A 22070-nucleotide genomic window follows, 5' to 3' on the forward strand; every position below is an offset into this window, starting at 1 on the left:
TTCCCTAGGAGAAAACCGATAACCACATTTTATCTAAAAGTCAGCTAGCTAGTCAGATAAGATTCAGACTTAAAATGTGATCTGTGAGTGACTTTCCAATTTCCAGCCTTCTAATTGCCATGAAGCCTTCCTACCTCTGTGCAGGAGGGGAGATAAGATCTGCCCTGGCTAACGTGTCACCTGTGAGAATGCCCCGAGAGCAGGGCAGTTTGAGTGACCCAGGTCCTGACCAGGCACTGCGGCTCCAGCCTTAATGAGAGTGGGTCCTCTTCCAGGCCTTATGTCTCTGAGCTGACTCAGAAGCAGGGGCGGGTAGCAGCTTCACAGAAAGTTCTGCTTTGGAAACAGTTCTTCAGGCTGTTGAATGAAAAGGCTGTTAATCGTTATTTGGATTCCGATTGAAACTGGACCCTTTGTCTCTGGCCGTGGACCAGTTACACTTCCAGACAAAGGGACCTATTCTTTGGCTGGAATTCCTCTGCGTCGGGAAGCTGTGACTGACGAGTGATGGCAAAGTGCATCTGCCTTTAAATGCTTTGGGTTCTGCTCAACTCATTAATGCATCGGATAAAATAGTTCCCATTCCAGGCAGAGTTTCCTTCTCCCCTCCTTCACCCAGCACTCACAGAAAAGAACACATTCGCATTGGGTCCTGTAAAAGGCAGGTGCACACCAGTGGGTATAGAGGTAGAGTCTTGGATGCCTCGAAACATTGTAGTTCCGATTTTCCTGCAAACAGAGGCTTCGGGAGGACCATAGACCTGGTGCATGAGTCTCAGGACTGCCTGTCAAAAACCCAGCGGGATTAGAAGATTCTTTGGAGATAGTGTGGAGTCATGGAAAGAGCAGGGGGTCACCTCTGTGACTTTGGGCAAGCTGCCTTACCTCTCTGAGCCTCGTTTTCCTCTTCCAAAAGAGATAATGCTATTTCCTCCTGATAGATTGTGCTGAAGGGGTACATGCTCGTGAGTTCATGAGCACCGAGGTCCATGCCTGGAAGTCAGTGTTCCATAAATGTTAACTCACTTCTTCCCTTAAAGCAGCCCCTCGCCAAAAAGAAGGAGGTGTGTTAGAGAGAAAAAAATTTTAAAAGCGCAGTTTAATAATTTGTAAGCAAATCTTTGGCATGTGACGAGCAGGCTTCTCCGTGCACGCAGAGAGAATGGGGCTTTGCCAACTTGGGAGAATGTCCTCTACGTGAGGAGGAAGAATCTCCCTGTACGTCTGGCAGTTAGTTTAACTGTGGTTTCAAGAAATACTTGGTGTGTCCTAAGTAATTGTAGGTTTCCTCCATTGACTTGGGACTGAATGTTCCTTCTCTGAATTTTGTTTTTTGGTTTTTTTTTTTTTTTTAAATCCCTGGCCGTTTCAGCAGGGATTTCCCTCTTTCTTACTCATTATTTTAATAATTTGTCCTTCCATTTAATTCACTCTGAAGCCTTCTCTGAGCACACAAGCGTACCAAGCACTGAGCTTGGCAGGGGGATGCAAAGAAAAACGATAAGCTCCTGCCAGAAGGGTCATTGCAAACCAAAAAAAGTGCTCTTGGTGCTCTGAGCAGTGTCCAGAGAGGACAGCAAGGACCCAGAGGATGCTGGTGTCGGTATGAGTCAGGTCCAGGCAGGGAACAGATGACGCACAAAGTTTGGAGTAAAATCAAACAAAGGGTCTGTTACAGAGGTGTGGGCAGGGTGTAGGGAAACCCCGATGACCAGGCGGTCCCCTGGGGCTGCCCACAGTCTTACCACCCCGAATTTTGCAAGGGGCAGGCAGGGGCATAGCCATCCTGAGTCTGAAGGGCTCTGAAGAGGCTGCCTGACTAGAGCTTAGTCAAGGTTTCAGCCATAAGGACAAGGGAGCCATGGATGTGGTCTGCACAGGCTGGTGTCCCAGGACCCACAGCAGGTGGGAGGTGGAAAGGGACGAGGTGGGATTGACCTGAAGGGAAGTGGAAGCAGTGAATTGGTATCATCCAGGTGACAGGGATGAGGAGGAAGTCTTTAGAGATAAGGGTAAATATTAAGAATCCTAACAGCTAATGCTAATGTAGTGTTTTCTCTGAGCCAAGCACTGTTTTAAGTGCCTCATTCACAGCAGTACTTTCAATCCTCGCAGCAGCCCTAGAGGGAGGTAGAATTTTATCCCCATTTTGCAGATGGGGTAACCGGGACACAAAGAGGTCCAGGAACTTGCCCAGGATCACACAGGTAAATCAGCGAGCAAGCCAGATTTCAAACGCTCGTGGTCTGGCTCCAGAGTCCTCAGGGTACAACCGGAGAGCTAGTGGGGGATCCACCAGATTCGCTCTGGTGTCCGGTTCCCCAGGGGAAGGGACTGCAGGTGCCTACTCCCTGCTCAGAACTAGTGAGGCTTTTGACAGGGTAAGGAGGGGCTGGAAGGTCAGTGGCATTTACAGGTGCTTGCTATCTTCTAAGAAGGGCCATGTCTATGAGGGTGGTCCCAGCTGCTACAAAGGCATGCAGCGCTCTCCTGACTGGGCCCACACAGCCCTTCCGTGTGGCCCAGTGTCTGTCCTTCCCCTGTAGTTGGCTGATGGGCACCTGTCTGGCCCTTCCCCGCTGTGCAAGTGAGTGCGTGTAGAGGGCCTTGGCTCACCTTCCCGCTTCATTCTAACAGCGGCAGCCACCGTTCTCAGGGGCTTAAGACACTAGACATGTGCTGAGCCCCACGTGTGCCTTCTCTCATCAAGCCTCACTGCAAACCTGCACAGCACATCTTACTATTGTCCCCCTTTCACACACCGGGAAACCAAGGCTACATATTTATGTCACTTGGGGAAGGACCCAGGGTTAGTAGAATGGACTCTGAGCTTTTCCAAGGGACCCACCCCCGATGCCTGTCAGCGGAGCCTCAGGTGCTGGCCCTACAGTCTTGGGGCTGGCATTCCTGAGCCCCTAGCTGTGTGAGGGCGTTCTCTTCCCTGACCCTCTGTGCCAGGTCGCCGGGCAGCTGACTGAGCCTGGGAGTAGGAAGAAGAGTTAGGAGGCAGTGGGAGCCTCGGGGTGACTGTGTCAAGGAGATCTTCCCAGAAAGGATAGGAAGACACATGCAGTCTTTGAAAAAGTCAGTCTGGTGTCTTGAGTAGAGGAAGGTGTTCAGGTCTGGCTACCGAGCTTACCTTTGTGGAGGCTGCTGCCATCTCCTGATTAGCCAGTGCATTTATACCTATGTTTTACGTATATCTTGTTTATAGCGTACACATATACACATATAAACTCCTCAGAATTCTAAATTATTTCTGTTAATCTTAAACCCACTGTGAGCCCTCAGGCTCCAGCAGCTGGCATGTGGAGTGCTTTCTTGCTGCCTGGTGGGCCTCTACTCCTCCCTCAAGTGCCTCCGTGAGGCTCGTCTCCACTCTGACAAACACCCCAGCCCGTTCCCTATCCGGGAAATTTGCTCTTTCATCATTGAAGCCTTTGCCGTGTGCTAGATAGTAGTTAGGCAGTCTCAAATCCAGGAATTCAGCAGTGGATGAGACCATGTGCCTGCCCTCATGGAGCTTAGGCTCGAGCAGGGGAGACAGACGGCAATCGTGCAGGGGTGAAGGATGCTGAGGAAATACGGGAATGAGTAATGTCGTGGGTCAGTTGTCACTTTGAACGGTCAGGAAAGGCACAGTGGGATGGGGATGTTTGCGCAAATACGCAAAGGACACAGAGGGAGTTGCTGTGTGGGCCTCTGGGAGGAAGTGACCTAGACAGAAGGAACAGCATGGGTGAGGGCCCTGCAACTGATTCAAGAAAACAAGGAGGCCAGCCGGGGCAGGGTGGCCAGGAGGGGAGGAGACCGTCGGGGTGGGTGCCAGACCTGGAGGGCCTCACCAGCCATTGGAAGGGCTTTGGCTTGTCTGCAGAGAAATAGGAAGCCACCAGAGGGATTAATCACACCCTCTTACTACTTCCCTTTTCTTAGTGCATCTCAGTTAGAGAACCACCCCCCTGTGCGGCCTTAATCTCTTTCTCATCCACCTCCCCTTGGAGACCTGAATAGCAGGATGGAGGTTCATCTCCATATTCGCTGGGCCCAGCAAAGCACTCAACAAATGTTTGTTGAAGGGAGCTTGAACCAATGGCAGGTAGTAGCTGGCAGAAGCCTGAGAAATCGGGGCAAAAAGGTCTCATGAGTGCTGGGTCCCTTGGGGCTCCTGGCTGCTGCAGCAGTAGGCACGGGCTGTAAAATCCTTTAGAATCAGGAGCAGAGAACTGTGGGGGATGGGGAGAGGGTGCCCGCTGCTGCCTTCACGTCACGTCACGTCAGGTGTTTCTGTTGCTGGGGCTGCTTGCCGGCTCCCCTCACTGTCCCCGGCCCTGCTCCCTAACCAAGGTGTGGCCTTGTCCTGTGCAGGCATGCCTGTGGTCCTGTCGCAAGAGGTGGAGTCTGTTCTTGTGGGCGCTGCTATTCTGGGTGCCTGTGCCTCAGGGGACTTCGCTTCTGTACAGGTATGTGAGGGCCGAGGGGCGGGCCGTGGCTCCTCCCCTGTCTGAGGCTGTTCTTCCTCTTGACAGCAGCTCACATCTTGCAAAACACACGGAGGATATAATTAAGAAATGATAGGTTCCAGCCAGGGAAAGCACAAACACTTCTAGCCTCAGACATATTTATTGCAGTTTTCATTTGACTTGGCCTCCGTTAGTGTTGGTCATTCTGTTTTCCTGTTAGTTTTTTTTTTTTCCTCTCCTTTAAAATAGCTCTTAAATGATTTCTTTTAATTTCCCCTCGACTTTTTTTTTTTTTTTGGTAGCAAATGAAACAGATAAGTTTTAAAACTTAAGTGTTCCATGTACATTTCAGATTTATATTTGTTTATTTCATCTTCATGTACCACTTTCCAAATAATTTTGAGGATTCCGACAATAAGAGGCACAAATGAAAACGTTAGCTTAAAAAAAAAAAAGAATTAAAAGGGAAAATAAGGAACAAAGATATAGGAAAAAGGAAATAACTTGGGCTCCGTGACGGAGCACACAACTGCACTCTGAGCTTCCTGGCAGCCAAGACAAAAATGAACACATGATAAGTTGCATAATTCTTATTTTCAAAAAGAGGAAACATTAGTTTCTTGTGGGAGACAAGGCTTTTCCTGCCACCAAATTGCAAAAGACATTTCACACATAGGTTCTATGGAGAGATTTTGAGTGGTTAAATATCCAGTCCTGCCTTGTCTACCTCCTAGCTCTGTGCCCTGACCACTCTGCTCTTTTCTCCATTTCTTTCTCTGCAACAATCATCAGGAGCACATTATGAGTTCTTTCTCTGTGTCGGGAATGCACGCTTAATCCCATTATTCCCAGCGTATAGTCGAAGAAGCTGAGTCATGAAGAAGTGAAGTGACTTGGCCTCAGTTGAAACAGCTAGTGAACGTCAGAACCAAGAAGTCTGGCTCCCCAGCCTCCCCTGAGAGTTCAAGAAATATTTGTTCGGAGAGCTTAAATGACTTGTCCAAGGTCTCCAGGTCAGGATGAGAAGCCGGGTTTCACACCAGTGACCCAGTAACAAGAGCGCTATTTATCGCGACCCTTTTATGTTCGAAGAGCTGTGCTAGGGGCTCTTCCTGTGATCTTCCAGACACCTGTTACCTACACGGGCAGCAGAGGTTAAGCAACAGAGATCCAAAAAGGTGACAGAACTGAAGGGTACACTGTTAGAAACACAGACACAAAAGTCTGATTCCACCATCCGTACCGCATTTTGAGAAGCGTGGTTCACTGCACACTGGCCAAGCCTTTGGAACTGATGTCTGAAATATCGCTCCTAAGGAATTGAATCCACTTGTGAATGCTAAGTACCCTTTAGCTGAAGTTTTTTATCGAAGACAGTGCAACTGAATTCTCAAGGATTTCTGGATTTTCTGGTACTCTCTCCAAAACATTTGCGTGGGGTTTCTTTCTTTCTTTCTTTCTTTCTTTCTTTCTTTCTTTCTTTCTTTCTTTCTTTCTTCCTTCCTTCCTTCCTTCCTTCCTTCCTTCCTTCCTTCCTTTCTTTCTTTCTTTCTTTCTTTCTTGTTGAAATCTCAATTATTATTTTAATGCATCTGTTTATGGAGGTGTTCTCACAACTAGATGCCATTCCTGGGACAAACGGTAGCGAAAGCAAAGCAGTAGAGATGCTCCCTGAGGCCCTGCGTTGGTTTACATCGTATTATAAACTGAACGTGTCCCCTCCTGTGTTATATGTTGAGGCCCCAACTCCCCCATATGTTGGTATTTGGAAATTGGGCCTTTGGGGAGGTAGTTGGGGTTAGATGAAACCATGAGGGTGGGATCCCCATGATGGGATTAGTGCCCTTATAAGGAGAGACACCAGAGAGCTTGTGTTTTCTCTCTCTGCCCTGGGAGGACACAACAGAAAGGTGGCTGTCTGCAAATCAGGAAGAAGGCCCTCAGCAGAATCTGACCAGGTTAGCACCTTAATCTTAGACTTCCAGCTTCCTGAACTGTTAGAAAATAAATGTCTCTTGTCTGAATACCCAATCTATGGTATTTTGTATGGCAGGAGGAGCAGACAAAAAAACGTCCTTCAATTTTGACAGTGTCCCTGTTTCCATCCTTGTGTTGTTTATGAGGAAGCCAAAGCCTAGAGAGGTTTCCATTTGCTCAAGGCCACAGTTAATAAAGGGCAGAAGAGGAATTGAAACTAAGGCACTCTGGATCTCTGTCCCATCCTGATTATCATTCTTTTTCTACTTCTTTCGACTTTTTTTTTTCTTTTTTGTGTTCAGAATAGTTTGTGGCTTCATGAGTGTTTAGTAGTGTACCTTCTGAAAAGAAATGCCCCGTTGGTCGCAACTCAGGAGATAGTCTACAGCTCGAACGAAGAGTAGTGTGGGATAGATAGGCCTGCTTCATCAGATACTCCATACCGTGACTTCGGGTGCCTCAGTGATATCTTGGTCAAACCTGGAGTTTCTAGCTCCAAGACGATTCCACTCACATCTTTCCCTAAGTGGAAAGTCTTAACCTTCATGCCACACTGACACATCATCACTACATGAGACTTTCCATTCATCTTCTGGAACAGAATCTCAGGTAGAGTGCATCAAATATTGGAATTGGTGATTCGAGTGTAGCTGCAAGTCTCACAGCATTTTAAAGACAAGCTCATCTCTTCTATTAAGCCCGAGGAAATATGTGCCCCTCCTGACAGTAATTTCTAGAAGACGCTGTAATCTAGTAAAGAGAGCCCCCAGTTGAGGGAGCCCTGGAAGCTCACCTGTCATTCCGTTGCCCAAGAGAATCCCGTGGTCTTGACCTCTGTGCTTGCTTGTTGTATATCTTCAGTCAGTGGCACCTGGCCTCTCCAGGTACTTGCTGTATTTGTGTATTTCCTTTTTACAAAATATTTAGAGAATTGCCACTCATGTGGGGCTGTTGAGATAAAGAGCCTTTGGAACCTCTAAGGACCTACATGAGCCCCAAGTGTAATTATCAACATTGCTATAATGATGATCAAACTGCTTTGGAAATGTAAACACATGTGGATGTGGCTTCATTCACCCCTCTCCAAAGAAGAGACAGCCACTTCTGTGCCCCAGGCCTGGGGATGAGCTCAGGATTCTGGCAAGTTGATGTGAAACAGAATTGCTTTCTCCCTCTGATTTGTATTATTCAACCTGAACTTCAATATACTTTTTTCTTTGAACTTCAAAGACCCTACTTGGTCTTCAAGGTGCCTGCTACTCCTTCCTTTAAGAAAGCTGAGCGATCTCGACAGCAGCTTTCTCTTTCCATAGACCACACATTCGGTGGTCGGAGGAAGGATTTCACTTGACTCTACCACGGGATGCAGACTTTGGTAGACTCAGCCAGAGTCCTCTCTTCCAGACGAATGAAAGACTAGGAAGAGTCCAGAGGACCTGGACTACACCTAGGAAAGAGGCCTGCATGCCTGAAGAGATGGGGTTTCCTGATTTCCTGGGCCCGTGAGTGGGTGTCTTCAGCCAGGGGTAGAGCCCTGTGCTTCCCTGTGGTGATCCGAACATGTTCGAAGGATTTAGAGTCGCAGGCTTTCCTTACAAACACTGCAAACCTCTCTCTATATTTCAGTTCTGGGGGAAGTTTTGTCAGATGGAGAGGGCTAGGGGATAGAACGGTCTGGTGGGATGTTAGGGGAGAAATTAGTCAAGTATGAGGTCCACTGCTATTTCAAATTTTGGAGCCCACCAACAATGCCTAGCCTCCACTTCTTGTTCTTTTATTGGTTTCTGTTACCATCAGAGTCTCTCTCTCTCTCTCTCCCTCTCTTCACTGCTTCTTGCCTGCCCTCCTCTCCCTTTGACATCGAAAGCTTCCTGCTGTTCCCCTTTCAAATGAGGATCTCACAGAGGGTACTGATCTAGCCATCCATCTGCATTAGAGAATAGAACAACTACTAATATCTTAAAGGGTTGCGTCTCTCCAGAAATGGTGTTCTCCATGTAAGTAGTGTTCCAGACTCTGTCTCCAATAAAAAGTATTGACAAGCGTCGTGGTACAGTCATCTTCATATCTGCAGCTCAATCAGGAAGAGGGACTCAAGCCACAGAGATGCTGCGTTCATGGTAGAAGTTATACTGTTGGGTAAGTGGGAGGGATCGCAAGAGGAAGTCTTCCTTCCTCCTCTTATTCACTGCAGTATGGAATCCACACAGCCTTGACCTCTGTGACCTTCCCATCTGACCACTCCTGATCCCCCAAAAGTCACCTCACTCCCTTGGCTGTCCATGCACTCCAAAGAGATTCTCTAATTCTGAGTGTCCTAGAAAGCACATAATTATGATTAGAAAGTTGGGATCATCCCAGCACCCTTCTGTAGCCTCCCAGGCCCTGGAAAAATAACAAACTGGAAAAAATACGTTTCTGAACTAACAACGTACTTACATTATCCAAGCACAGATGGTAGAGAGGTTCTAAGACATGCAAAGGATACATAAAACAAGAAACCAGTTTCAAGATGCCTTGAAAGACAACTCAGGCAAAATGGCGAAGAGGCAGAGATACAAGATCCCTTTCCACTTTCCGCATCCTTTAGGCCCCTGCAGATGTCATTCGCTTTCTGTAATTTCTTATCTTAAAAGACAGGGTCTGTTTGTTTTTTGGTTCCGGATCTCTTTCTGTGACACCAGCTTTAATTCCAGGAGTGACACCTTCCCCTCTGCCCCTCTGCCCCCCTGCCCCGAAGTAGAGGAAGCAAAAGGCAGCAGAAGGAGGCTGTGACAAGACATGAAAATGAATTCCCCAATCAATGTAAGGCACGTACCGGTGTAAAGAAAATAAGCCCTTGGAATCCACCAATTAATCAAAACCTTTCTTCCTCCCACCGTGCGAGGGCTGCCGCCTCTGTAAACCATGGACTCCGTGTGTTCCCACCATTAGCTTTCCTTGTCACGTTCCAGACAGACTCCCGTGTCTTGCAGACCACTACGTGTAAGTGGCCTGTTGAGACGCGTGACTACTCACCCTTTCTGTAATGTGTGCCCACAAGAGAAGCTATCCACACTGACCGCAGTGGCCCGCCCTCGAGGTCAGTCCTTGCAAACAGGCTCACTGCTTAGCTGAAGCTTCTCCTTCTATTGTTTTCCACAAAGTACACTTCATTTAGAGCCGATTATATTCATCACCTATTAGGTGCCTCACAGCCTGTGACTTCATACACGGTACAATGCACCTCCATTCTGTTTTATGTTGTGGGAGTCAACTTTCTGTGATTTTTAGGGCTATTACATTTTACAAAGTAAAGCTGATTATGGTGATGTTAGTTTCTGGAGGTTTGGAAAGACTGCTATATCGTGGATGTTCAGAAATAGGAAACCATCCCATTTCTTGGCACATTCAATCTTAATTTGCTTTTTTTTTTCTTTTTCTTTTCCTGGACTACAACTAATTATTCATGTTCGTGGAGGGGGAAAAAATAAGAAAGTTCAGTTACGCTGAAAGAAAAGTACAAAAACACTGATCTTACTGCCCTAAAATAGCCAGTATTGAAGATTCTGGTTTCTATACTTTTAGTATTTTTTTTACATACTTAAAATTTTTTTTTTAATTTTCATTTATTTTTGAGAGAGAGAGGGAGACACAAAATCCGAAGTAGGCTCCAGGCTCTGAGCTGTCAGCACAGAGCCTGACGTGGGGCTTAAACTCACGAGCCGTGAGATCATGACCTGAACCACGAGATCACAACCGGAGCTGAAGTCAGATGTTTAACTGACTGAGCCACTCAGACACCCCTTTTTGTACATACTTTTAAACCACTTTACATTTTTTTTTAATTATAATGATGTGTTCATACAATGCATAGTGTTTTGTAGCTTTTTTTCCCACCCCAAAATAGGTAGTAAACATTGTTATTTTTATGGGTTGCATAATTTTATACGCACAGGATAGACCATGGCTTATTTCACCAATCCCCTCATTTTGAATATATGTGTTGTCTCCATTGTTTTAAAGAATGTTGCAGCTAACATCTCTGTAGCTAAATTTTTGCAGATACCCTAAATTATTTCCATAAAATAAATTAGGGAGATACATTTGTTTCATCAGAAAGTTTCCCAGCTTTTAGAATTCTGATACATAGTAACGCTTTGTACTCCCACCAGTGGTGGATGAAAATTCAGGGCTCCCATTTCTTGTGTGTAGGATGAGTCTTTTGCTGTGAATTTTAGTTCCATTTAGCTTTTATCCCCAGGCCTTTTATAATCCTATTCATTTCACATATGGTCCTGATATTATCAACTTTCTTTAGTAGCCTTTTGCCCTTTGCTGCTTAAGCATGTGTTTCTGGAGATATGAGATCCTGGTTTCTAATTAAATAGATTCAGATTTCTGATTGAATTTTCTGAGTGTCCTGTTCCATATGTCAGTGCCTCATAGAAAGTCAACAGAAAATCCTGGAATGAGAATTAGTAGTTTAAAGAAGGATTAAATTAAGAATGTGATGCTGGCCCTAACATTCATTATACTATTGCCACACCTGGTTAACAGTACATTCTTATCTTTTTGAGAATCATTCCCTCTCAGAAAAGCAACAAATTCAGGTTCTGATTAATTGTGAATCTCCTCTTCCAATCTACTTTGCAGAATGGAATCATGGATATAAAAGTCAAAACATTTGAATTCTGCAGGCCCCACTGTGCAGACAAAGACTCTGAAACCTGGAGGCATAGTCAAACCTTACTTGATACAAAGCGAATATTCGTTTTATTCCATCAAACAGTATCCCAGTAAATACATATACCTTGCCCAGGAAAGGTCTAGATTCCAACATGGCAGTGCTGCTGGCTTCACAGGGTAGCCTGCTTTATAGAAATTATCAGCAGCCCACATTTGTCATCACAGCTTAGTTGAGTATCAAATATAGAAATAAAATTAAGAAGTGTACCCTGTTTGGCTCGGAAATTTTCTAATCCCTTTGCCTGGAAAAGACGGCATGCCATGCCCAAGAGTTTTATTTTGTTTTGTTTTATTTTATTTTATTTTATTTTATTTTATTTTATTTTATTTTATTTTATTTTGTTTTATTTATTTTATTTTTATTTTATCTTATTTTATCATATGTCATCTCATCTTAATCATAATACACCCACTCCCTTTTTACAGAGGTAGATACAGAAAAGCCCTTTAATTAAGAGACACTTTTTGTACTATTGTTATTAACACAAAGATTTAAACTCATCAACTTGTTTCCCAAATATCTCCCACCCCTTTTTTATTTAGGAACTTAAGAACTGGGCTTTTTATAAAAAGCAAACAATGGCCAAACCTCTGCTGAGCCCTTTATAAACTTAGAGGGGTTACAGAACTATATTTCTAAAATAAAGTTCACCAAACTCTTTAACTTCATTTTGTGCCAGACATTTCATACTGGTACAAATCTGCAAAGATGTGTTAAGATCTTTCTGTGAAAACAAATGTTTACAAGTAATTAACTTCTCATTGCAATGATCATTTATGCCTTTACTTTTCATAATAAACTTTTTTTTTGGCATAAACTGGAAATGAATGGGTTGGATATATATTTTTTTTCCTTCACACTGATAACTCATGAAGAACAGATCTATGCTCCTATAAGCTTAATGTTCAGAATAATAAGTTGGGCCATGGACTGAAATGAAAGACCAGGAGAGATAAGACCTTTATTTAAGTCAGGAATTTTCTTTAATTGGGAAAAAGACCCTAAAAATGACTACACACACACACACACACACACGCATACCACATACTACTGGACAGAGTTCAGGGTCATGAGATGCACAGAGGTCTTACCGAAGTCAGCGAATGAATTTTGGTTGCATCATTGAGGCAAGTGATCAAGAAGTATTCAAAAGAGAAAAAAAAATTGCAGTTGTTTATTGGAGATGTCTGGTACTCTGCAGTGAACTTTAAGAAAGTACCATGTATTCAGAAGTTGAGTGGCTGATCTTTAATAATTGCATATCACAGAAATTCAAACGTTTAAAATATAAATACCATGTCAAAAGTTGTTTATAAGGACATTTCCTATGCTGTTATCGTAGTATTTCTTATACTGTTGTAATAATTTTACAAATGAGGCAGCAGGTTAATGACTTATCAAAGTCAATACCTAGAAAGGGGTGGAGCCAGAATCCAAGGCTTAGTCTAGGATTTCAAAGCGAAGGGTTATTGGCCTTTGTCACAAAAGGAAATGGATTCTTCTGGGGCTGGATGTGATTGTTCTTGTTTAAAAAAAAAAACAAAACAACTAGTACCAGTATTAGACAACTGGAATTTGGATGTACCTTAAAATATCGCGGTGTTAGTCAAGGGGCACTCTCAAATTAGGATAATTTTAGAGATTTTACTGGAGGGACTGTTTACAAGACTGTAGATCAGGGCATTGAGGGTCACAAGGGAGGATGTAGTACCCTGGGGTTTGTACCAGTTGAACCTTAAGAGGTGAAGGGAGAGCCCAGTTGCTGGAGCCCCAGAACCCCAGAACAGAGGCCCGTGTGGAGACTACTGAGCCAGCTTGCCTGCCAGAGACCCTGGAAAGAAAGAGCTGAGTTACTGACCCCATTTTCCTCCCTCTCTCTGTTTTACTGCCGGGCTCCCCATTGGCTGGACTCAAAAGTCAGAGGGCAAGGGAACTTGTTGATGCAGTTGGTACAGGTAAGGCTGGCAAGGCCCAGAGAAGGGTGGGGAGGGGTTTTCAGGAGCACATGCAAATGTCCCAAACAGTCATCCAGGCTGGGCTGTTAGGTCCGTCTGAAGGCCAGAGGGCAATCTGTGAATGGTCTGTCGCAGATTTGTGATAAGATAAGGGACTTGCATCAGAATGTAAATCAGTGATGACATCTTATTCATGCTAAGATGTTCTCCATGAAAGAGTCAGTGTGTTTCTTCACATTCTGGGGCAAGCTCTGTTATGACCGGGCTGGTTGAGTAGCACTGATGGAGACTTCACAGCTCTGCAGACAAGGACAGACATGCCGAGGTCCTCAAAAGGTGCTCCTTTATTCCTGCTTTCATTTGTCTACTTTCCCTCTGCCAGAAACGACTAATCTTGTCCTGCACCTCCTCTGAGCTGGGCACTCTGCTAAGGTACCTTAGATAATGTTTAATTCTCGCAAGTTAGGTTATTCACCTCACCTCTACAGATAGAAAACCGAGTGTGAGGAAGTTTAAGTGCCATGCCCGTGGTCTAACAGCTACGAGTGGCAGAGCCACCAATCACATCCAGATCTGACGCCAGTCTCTTTGCTCTTCTTATGTCTGGACTGACCCAAGGCTGTTCTTAAAATTACCTGACATTGGGGCCCCAGGGTGGCTCAGGCGGTTGAGCGTCCAACTTTGGTTCAGGTCATGATCTCATGGCTGGTGAGTTCGAGCCCCACGTCGGGCTCTGTGCTGACAGCTCAGAGTCTGGAGCTTGCTTTGGATTCTGTGTCTCCCTCTCTGTCTGCCCCTCCCCTGCTCATGCTCTGTTTCTGACTCTCTCTCTCTCTCTCTCTCTCTCTCTCTCTCTCTCTCTCTCTGAAAAATAAACATTAAAAAAATTTTTTTTTTAATTACCCGACCCTCGCACCCAGGAAATAATGCAGGATTGTAGGAGGATTGCCCTGGTTGGACACCCATGGCTGTGTTTTCTGTTGTCAGTAACAACCAACGTAGGGTTTCTGGGAACAGATGTACCCAGTTCCCAAAATATGGTAGCACCCTTTATAGGTCCCATGTTTCTGCACTTCACAAGGCCTTGCCCGGCCCAGCCAGTCAGATCAGAAGGTGAAGTCAGTTTGTTTCTAAGTGGCTGTCATCTGTACCCACCTCTTTTTAAACCTGGGAGGTGGAGAAGAGGATGGGGAGAAGGAATTCGTGAGAGGGATGCATTTCCTTAGAAATGTCATTAATTGGCTGGGCAAAACAAAAGAAGGAAATAAAATAGCTACTCCTTACTAAGCAAAGGCATCTGCTTCCCTTATCTCATTAAAAATTAAAAGCACTCTTGGTTTAAGTAGGGCAAATTAGTAATTAAGTGCTATATAATCAACTTGTGTAAACATAATATTGAAAGGGAGGCCAAATTAATCACTCCACGGGCTTGTTTTTGCCCCCATTAATGTACCTTTTACTCCGGTCCTTCCTGTGATGTCAGGATGCATTTTCTGCTCTCCTCCACCACTGGACTTTGGGTGGGCCCCGCTAGCTCAGCTGACAGATGCCAGTGGACTAGATCTGGAAAAGGCATGCACGTGGGCCTTGATTCAAGTGGGTGATGGGGCTCCCTGTTCAATTCTTTAAGCCAGGGTTTGGCAACAAGAGCCTGCCATGTGACGAGGATGGCCGTGGGACAAAGAAGAATTAAACATATCTCAGTGCCCACGTAGTTCCAATCTAATGGGGAAGAGACGGATACCATTATGAAAAAGTCTATACTAAGTAAGTGGCAAAGACCTTGGGGCCTCGCCTGAGCTCAGATCATGGCTCTGCCACTTACTTTGGGTGAATTACTTAATTTATCTGTGCCTCAGAGCCTTCATCTGTAAAAGATAACAGTAATACCTGCATTATAGAGATATTATCTCACAATTCGTGTTATAAGGAATAAGCACGTTAGAACATGTAAGGTGAAATAGTGTTTATTTAATGTTGGCTATTATTTTTTTAAACTGCAGTTGCTATGCAATGGGATAATGGAGCACCAAAGAAGGAGTACCTTCCACTGTCTTGACTTTCCACTGGGAAAGTCCTTTGAAGGCAACATTTGAGCTGGGCCACTGAGGATTAGCAAGTGATAGAGTGGAACTCAGGGGAGAGGCCCCGTGTCCCCAGGTCTGCTTGCAGTGGGGGGCCTTCTAGAAAGCAGAGAAAGGAACATGTGCCTCAGTCCTCACAAATCTCTCTCCATTTCAGCTCAGCCCAGTAAATATTAGTAATTGCTGGAGCCTCAGTTCTGTGGTGGTATGTTAGCTGCCTGCCTGGAAGCAGGGCGGGGATGGGGCGCTCGGTGTGGAAGAGGGTAAGTGAGCTGAATCCATTGTGGGCAAGATGGAAGGAAATCAGATGGGGCAAGAGAGAAAAAGTAGCGCTCTCAGTCACTTTGCTGCACTCCAGGCTATGGCTTCTTGGCTCGCTAGCTACGTGAACGAACCTATCTGGACAAGGTACTTAATTTCTCTGAGATTCAGTTTCATATTAACTGACCCACTGAGTTGCTGCAAAAATTTTATGAATGAAAGTACATTTAGCACAGTGCCTGGCACACGAAAAAGCACTAATGTTATTTCCTGTGTTCATTTCATCCGCATGACAAACCTGTGAAGTAGGTAGTATCGCCCTACGTTATAAAGCAGGAAATTGAGGCAACAAGACCGCAATAAGCTGGCCTTAGGTCACATCCACGGCTAGTGACGGCATGAGGGTTTCAACTCAGGTGGTCTTGCTGCAGAACAACGCTGCAAACCCCCCGCAGCCCCGAGCTCCAGAGGGCACCTAGAGCTAGATTTACATATCACGCGCTAGAGAGAACAGGGGCCACGTGATTATGTCCAAGCCCCAGTTTCTTTTCTTTCTTGTGCCTGAGGGAATGGCAGGCCTGAACCCACTGCCAGGGTAACCCTTTAGCAGGTGGGGCAGGCCAGAGGAACGGTCAGCCCTTGGATCAGCAGGAATACAGCTGCTTGATCTTGGCAATTTTGCTTAGGGAAGAAAACAGTTTGTTTACCTATCTTTTATGCTTCGCTTCCATAAAGGATTCGTGGAGGCTTATAATATATGAGTAAGCAGAATAAAACTAAGCAAAATAAAAACTCACAAATCAGAAGCCATGTAGCAGGAAGAGAATATAACAACCACTTAGACTAGGGGATCCTCAAATTCATACGCCTTCAGGTGCCAGATAGTCTGTATGAACATGGGGAGATACCAGCAAAGGACAGCATGATTTGGTTGTATACCAAGTCGTAGAATGTATACTCTGCCGAAGGGCACTGAAATTCAAATTAATATAAATCCTGGATTGGTGAGTGCCAAACCAAACAGCTTTATGGGACAGATTGGCCTATAGGTCTCTGACCCATAAATTAGAGAATTTCTCTGAGCTTCCAGGCAGCCAGGACAAAACTGGGAAATGTGTCAAGTCATACGGTGTCCGCAGACCCAAGGAAGTATACCAGTTCACCAAAAGAGACTACATTTTTCCTGGTACCAAATCCTAAAAATTCTGTTTCTTTAAAAACCAACCGAGAGGGGCGCCAGGGCGGCTCAGTCGGTCAAGCCTCCAACTCTTGACCTCAGCTCAGGTCATGATCCCACGGCTCGTGGGTTAGGGTTTGAGCCCCACATGGGGCTCAGTACTGCTAGCACTTGGGATTCTGTCTCTGCCCCTCCCTTACTTGTGTGCTCGCGTGCGCTCTCTCTCTCTCTCTCAAAATAAACTTAAAAAAAAAAAATAAAAGAACAGTCTAGAAATCCTTCCATGGAACTTTCACAGAAGCAGCAGCAGAATTCATCATATACTACTTTGTTAAGAGCCTGGAGCATGATATTGAAACCTGACTTCGAGTAAAGGATCGCTGGGGTTTATAACTTTCAGGAGATGTCGCTTGACCCAGGAGTAGAAACTGAGAGCAGCCAGCACGGCCGATGGATGAGGTGGCTCTTCACTTCTCCTCCCTGAATATCCCTTCCTTCGGCCAGCTTTACAAGCAAAGCTGCATCAGTGACCTAGGAGTGTGTTAGAGGACCTCAGTACCAAAGCTTTCCCCCAGCTTGGCATCAGGGAAGTGCTAAAATGAAGCACCCATCAATCGAGAAGGGCAACAGATGTTGAAGCATATCAAGTATCAGTAAACAGCAAGCCTGCAGAGGCCACTGAACTTGGGATCCTCTTAGCAAAAATACCCTGTTGCCTTCAAGAGAGAACACCATGGACTTTTATAAACTGAATTAAGTGATGCATTTGTTTTTTTTCATCTCTCCTTTTTTTTTTTTAATTTTTTTTTTCAACGTTTATTTATTTTTGGGACAGAGAGAGACAGAGCATGAACGGGGGAGGGGCAGAGAGAGAGGGAGACACAGAATCGGAAACAGGCTCCAGGCTCTGAGCCATCAGCCCAGAGCCCGACGCGGGGCTCGAACTCACGGACCGCGAGATCGTGACCTGGCTGAAGTCGGACGCTTACCCGACTGCGCCACCCAGGCGCCCCTCATCTCTCCTTTTTTTAAGGGCAGAATCAACGCTCACCGTGTTCTAGGCTTCCAGCCTTGGAAATGTAGGTCTTCAAAATATCCTTCCAGTGCTTGTGAGAAGTTTCAGCTTATCCAGTACCCTCCTTTTTACTGTTAGAAGTATGATTCATATTAGAAGTAATGGCTGGAACCATAGTTAAGAGCACACACTTTGCTATCACCTTAATCTGTGTTCCAGTCCTGTGTTCACATGCTGTAGCTTTGCCTTAGATCAGTCCCTTCTCCAGCTGGTTTCCTCATTTGTGAAAATAAGGCTATTAAGAGTGTATACTTCATAACATTGTTGTAAAGATTAAATGAGATAATATGTATTAAGTATTTACCACAGCTACTGGTATGAAAAAACTTTGAGCATTATACAAAATTGTAGTGGTATTCATGTCAATGCTTATTAGCTGACTATGAATTATAAACTGTGCCATTGCTTTGGATATGTTACTGAGAGATGGTGGGGCTGGTCATTTGCCTATTTGTTCTCAGGAAGCTTTATTCTCCCCTCCCGATCCCCGGGCCCCACTCTGCTGTGTACTACATTTCCCAGGCTCCTTTGTGGCCAGCCTCCGGGTAGGTTTGGCCAATGGGGGATACTGGTGGAAGACTGACTGGCAGGAAGAGGGGAGTTGTTAGGTCATCTCTCCCTGTGTGATTCCAGCTCTCAGCCTTCCCCCTTCATCCTCCACTTCGGGCCACTCAGCCCTTCTTTGGTTTCAGCTCCAGCCTGACATCTCCAGCTCCTGGCTCTGGTCACACCACAGCCTCCCATCATCCCTTGATCCCCAAAAGGGGTCGCAGCTTTCTGCCATTGCTGATCTCTTGAGTTACTGCAGGATCATCTGTTTGACTTTTTGGTTTCTTAGGTGACCTATGAAACCAATTTCTTGTATTAGAGTCCGTTGAAAAACCTAGACTAGTTTTGGTTCTCCTGACTGGATTCTGATATGGTTGCTTTTTAATTATTAAAAGAGAAGTCAGCCCTTACAAGCCCTTACAGCCCTTACAGCCCTCCACTCCCCTTCTCTCTCCCTGTTGGAATGAGTTGGTCCAACTGGAGAAGGAGGGGCTGGTTATCCTGGAGAGCCATTCACTCTCAGTGAATGTGGTGCCCAAAAGATGAGGACTTGACCTAAGTATCTTTAGTGAATACCCAACTCTGTATAAGCCAACTCTAAGTTAGGCATTGAGGCCAACAGCCCCATGTAGCTTACTACCTCTCTGAGGAGACCAGACTTGTTACAAGTCAGAGCCAGGCACAGTCTAAGGTAGTGTTTAGTCAAAAGGAATAGAAATCTCTTGCTTGAGCCAGATCTCGGGACCATTCATTATTCTAAGTGAGTCACTGTATTAGGTATGTAATTATTCACAACCCTCCCCCAGCCTCTGATAAGGAAATGGAAGCTCAGAGAAAGCAAGTGATTTGCCCAAAGTCACACAGATATTAAACATTAGCATTAGGATTTGAACTTAAGTTTATATGTGTCAGAGTCTGTGTTTATTAGAGAATTATATCCGTTCCTCAAAGTTTTCAAAGCTTTCTTCCTGCTTCAAAGCAGATAGTAAGAAAGCTACATACATAACCCATATTCTATGGTCTTCTTGTACAAATTTCCTTACAGAAACCAACCTTTTTTACCTAATTCTCACAATAGATTTATTTGGAAAGTATATTTTTATCATTTTTACAAATGACTAAACAGACTCCGAAAACTGAAAGAACTTCTCCAAGGCCATACTGGGTGTTAATAGTCAAGCTGGATATTGAATACAGATTTTTCTGTCCCCAAGCACACAGTCTCTGCAGGTGACATCACAGTGCTGGATTATGTGGTATAAGGCCAAGCATGTTTTACAAATAAAAAAACAGATAAGAAGTTTTAAAAAGAGGAGAAACCACCTTCAGGTTGGCTCTCCGAGGGAAAGATCTTCAAGTGGCTGATAGACTGGATAAATAAAAACAAGGCAACCTAAAAACAGAGCGTGTCATTACATAACCTGCTTTCTGCAGGAAAGACAAGTTTCGTCTGGGATAAGAAGTGGGGCTTCAAATGGAAATGTTAATCTAGGATGAGCAGAGAAGCAGGAGGAAGAGGGCTTTTCAGGAGGTGCTGTGAAAACAAAAGAATAAACACAGACAGAAGGAAGATCAACTCAACCCCTGGGAAGGGTCCCAGGTCAAAAGGAGCAAAAGAGAAAGCTGGATATGTAATGACCACAGTTGATTGGAGGTGCTGGTTTTTAACTATAAACAGATCATTTAGGAATTTGATCAGGAATCTTGTGAGCATCCTTTGGCAATATCCCTTGACTCTGTTCTTTAAAAAAAATTTTAAAAGTTATAGGCTAATAGTGTCATTTTTAGAAAATCAACATTAAGTGCTTCACAGGTGAGAACAGTGCTTCCTGCTTAGGAAAAATAGCCTGTAAATTGATTCGGCCTGGGAGTAATTACAAAAGTTTATTACTTACCTCCAGTTTTGAAGAGTCCCTGAAATAGAAGGGGGGCACTCTTTAAATACCCCCTGGAAACTGTCCCGTTTCACTAGAGCACACCTGTCTGTGTGTAGGGCGTTGTAACAGACCGCGTTTCAGGATTTCAGGATGGAGTAGGCACCTGATGAGACAAGGCCACGGGCTGTGGGAAGCAAGCAACCCCCCTCGCACCAGTTCTGAATGTGCCCCTTCTCCCCTCCCGGCCCCCCTCCCTGTCAACTGACACCTCTGCCTGGAGGAGACTGTTGAATGGAGTCTGTCAGAGTGAAATTCCTACCAAGCTGGCTGTGTCAGTTTCACCTGTCAGCATCTCTGATGAGGAGGGATCCTGGCAGATCAGACTGGTTTGGATAGTTGGATTACAGTGGTTGTCTTCATCTCCGTAAGCTGACTAACCAACCGCTGCAGACTCCAGAGGAGAAATTCATAGACAATCCTGAAGTGGAGGTTCGAGCAAGTGCTTCAACTACTAGGAAACAGCAGACAGTAGTGGGTCTGAGGTACCGCAGGGCGGTGGGGAGCCGGGACCCTTGTCTTCAGAGGACTCCTACAAATGGTTCGTGTACTATGCACCAGCCCCCTCTCTACACGTTTTGTGTTTGAACTCACTTAATCCTCACTAGCGTCCCATGAGGTCCTGATGTCAGTTGCACTTTGCCTTCTAGAAGCTGGATTATGAAGAGGTTAAGTACTTTCCCAAGGTCACATGGGTATCGAGCTATGAAGCCAGGTACTCTGACCCTACAGTCTGCTCACTGGGATAATACGGAAACCCATCTCTATAAAGTTGCTTTGGAAAACTCCTCTTGGCAAGACTCACCTCTACCCTTCCCCACACCCCCCCCCCCAACCCCGTGCTTACCCCTGGGGCTGCCCTTGGACGTTTCAGTATCTGCTTATCCCATGTGAGTGGGAGCTTCCAAGTAATGGACCAAGTCTTCCCCATCAGTAGGGGCTGGATAAATGTATGTTGTCCTGAGCTGCAGGTGAAATTTTATAGATACTTACTTGGCTGGTTACACAGAAAGCCAGCCGCCTAAAGCAGTGGTGCCTCTGTGGATAGACTTGGATTTAGAGTCTTTAACAGATGAACTCTGATCCAAGACCACCTAGATTATAGCTGAAACAGCTTTCCCTGTTTGCACCGGCACTCGCTCCGGGCTGCTCCTTACGATTCTCAGTTACCCCCATTTTTCAAAAACAAGCTCCCCACCCCCATCCTTAGTGGTTCAGTTACTGAACAGCTCAATGTGTGACTTGGGGCAAGAGGTTTATTGCCTCTGTGGGTCTCCGTTTCCTCATCTTTAGACTGAAAGAATCAAGTCTAGTTTTCAAAAAATTTATAGCAGTGGGACATTTGGGAGGCTGTTATATAAAAAAGACAGAAGGTGAATCATGGCTCCTTCTTACCCTTGTCACTCCTTATCTTTCCCCACAGTAGGCATGGCAGCCTTGGAAGGTCTCTGCAGAACATAAGAAGCAATGGACTAGAGGAAATAACCCAAAATATATTAAAGTAATTAATATAAATACTTAATAATAGGGTACCTGGGTGGCTCAGTCAGTTGAGTGTCTGACTCTTGGCTTCAGCTCAGGTCATAATCTCTCGGTTAGTGGGATCGAGCCCCACGAGGGTCTCTGTGCTGGCAGTGCAGTCTGCTTGGGATTCTCTCTCTCTCTTTCTCTCTTTCCCTCTCTTTTTCTCTGCCCCTCCCCCAGTCATGTGCTCACACTCTCTCAAAATAGATAAATATTTCAAAAATAATTAACGATAATAAAATAACTTCAAAATGGGAGTTCCAAACCACTGAGAAAGGTATGTTCCAGGGCTCTGGTGGTGGGACCTCTGAGCCTGCGTGATGGTTAGAGGCTGTGTGTTGC

At 45.1% G+C, this 22070-nt stretch overlaps 1 protein-coding gene across 16 annotated transcripts in view; it reads left to right on the top strand.

Annotated features, from left to right (window-relative positions):
* FGGY (FGGY carbohydrate kinase domain containing) overlaps nucleotides 1-22070 on the top strand; it is a 447559-nt gene that overhangs the window by 333444 nt on the left and 92045 nt on the right. For all 16 annotated transcript variants that reach the window (XR_008294918.1, XR_008294919.1, XM_015072330.3 and 13 more), the window contains one exon: nucleotides 4369-4463. Coding sequence is in view for 14 of the 16 variants with exons in the window: in XM_015072330.3 (XP_014927816.1) it covers nucleotides 4369-4463 (95 nt within the window). In the remaining 2 variants the exon portion in view is untranslated. The remainder of the gene's footprint in view (nucleotides 1-4368; nucleotides 4464-22070) is intronic.

This window comes from Acinonyx jubatus, chromosome C1, assembly GCF_027475565.1.
Source record: "Acinonyx jubatus isolate Ajub_Pintada_27869175 chromosome C1, VMU_Ajub_asm_v1.0, whole genome shotgun sequence".
Taxonomy (NCBI): domain Eukaryota; kingdom Metazoa; phylum Chordata; class Mammalia; order Carnivora; family Felidae; genus Acinonyx; species Acinonyx jubatus.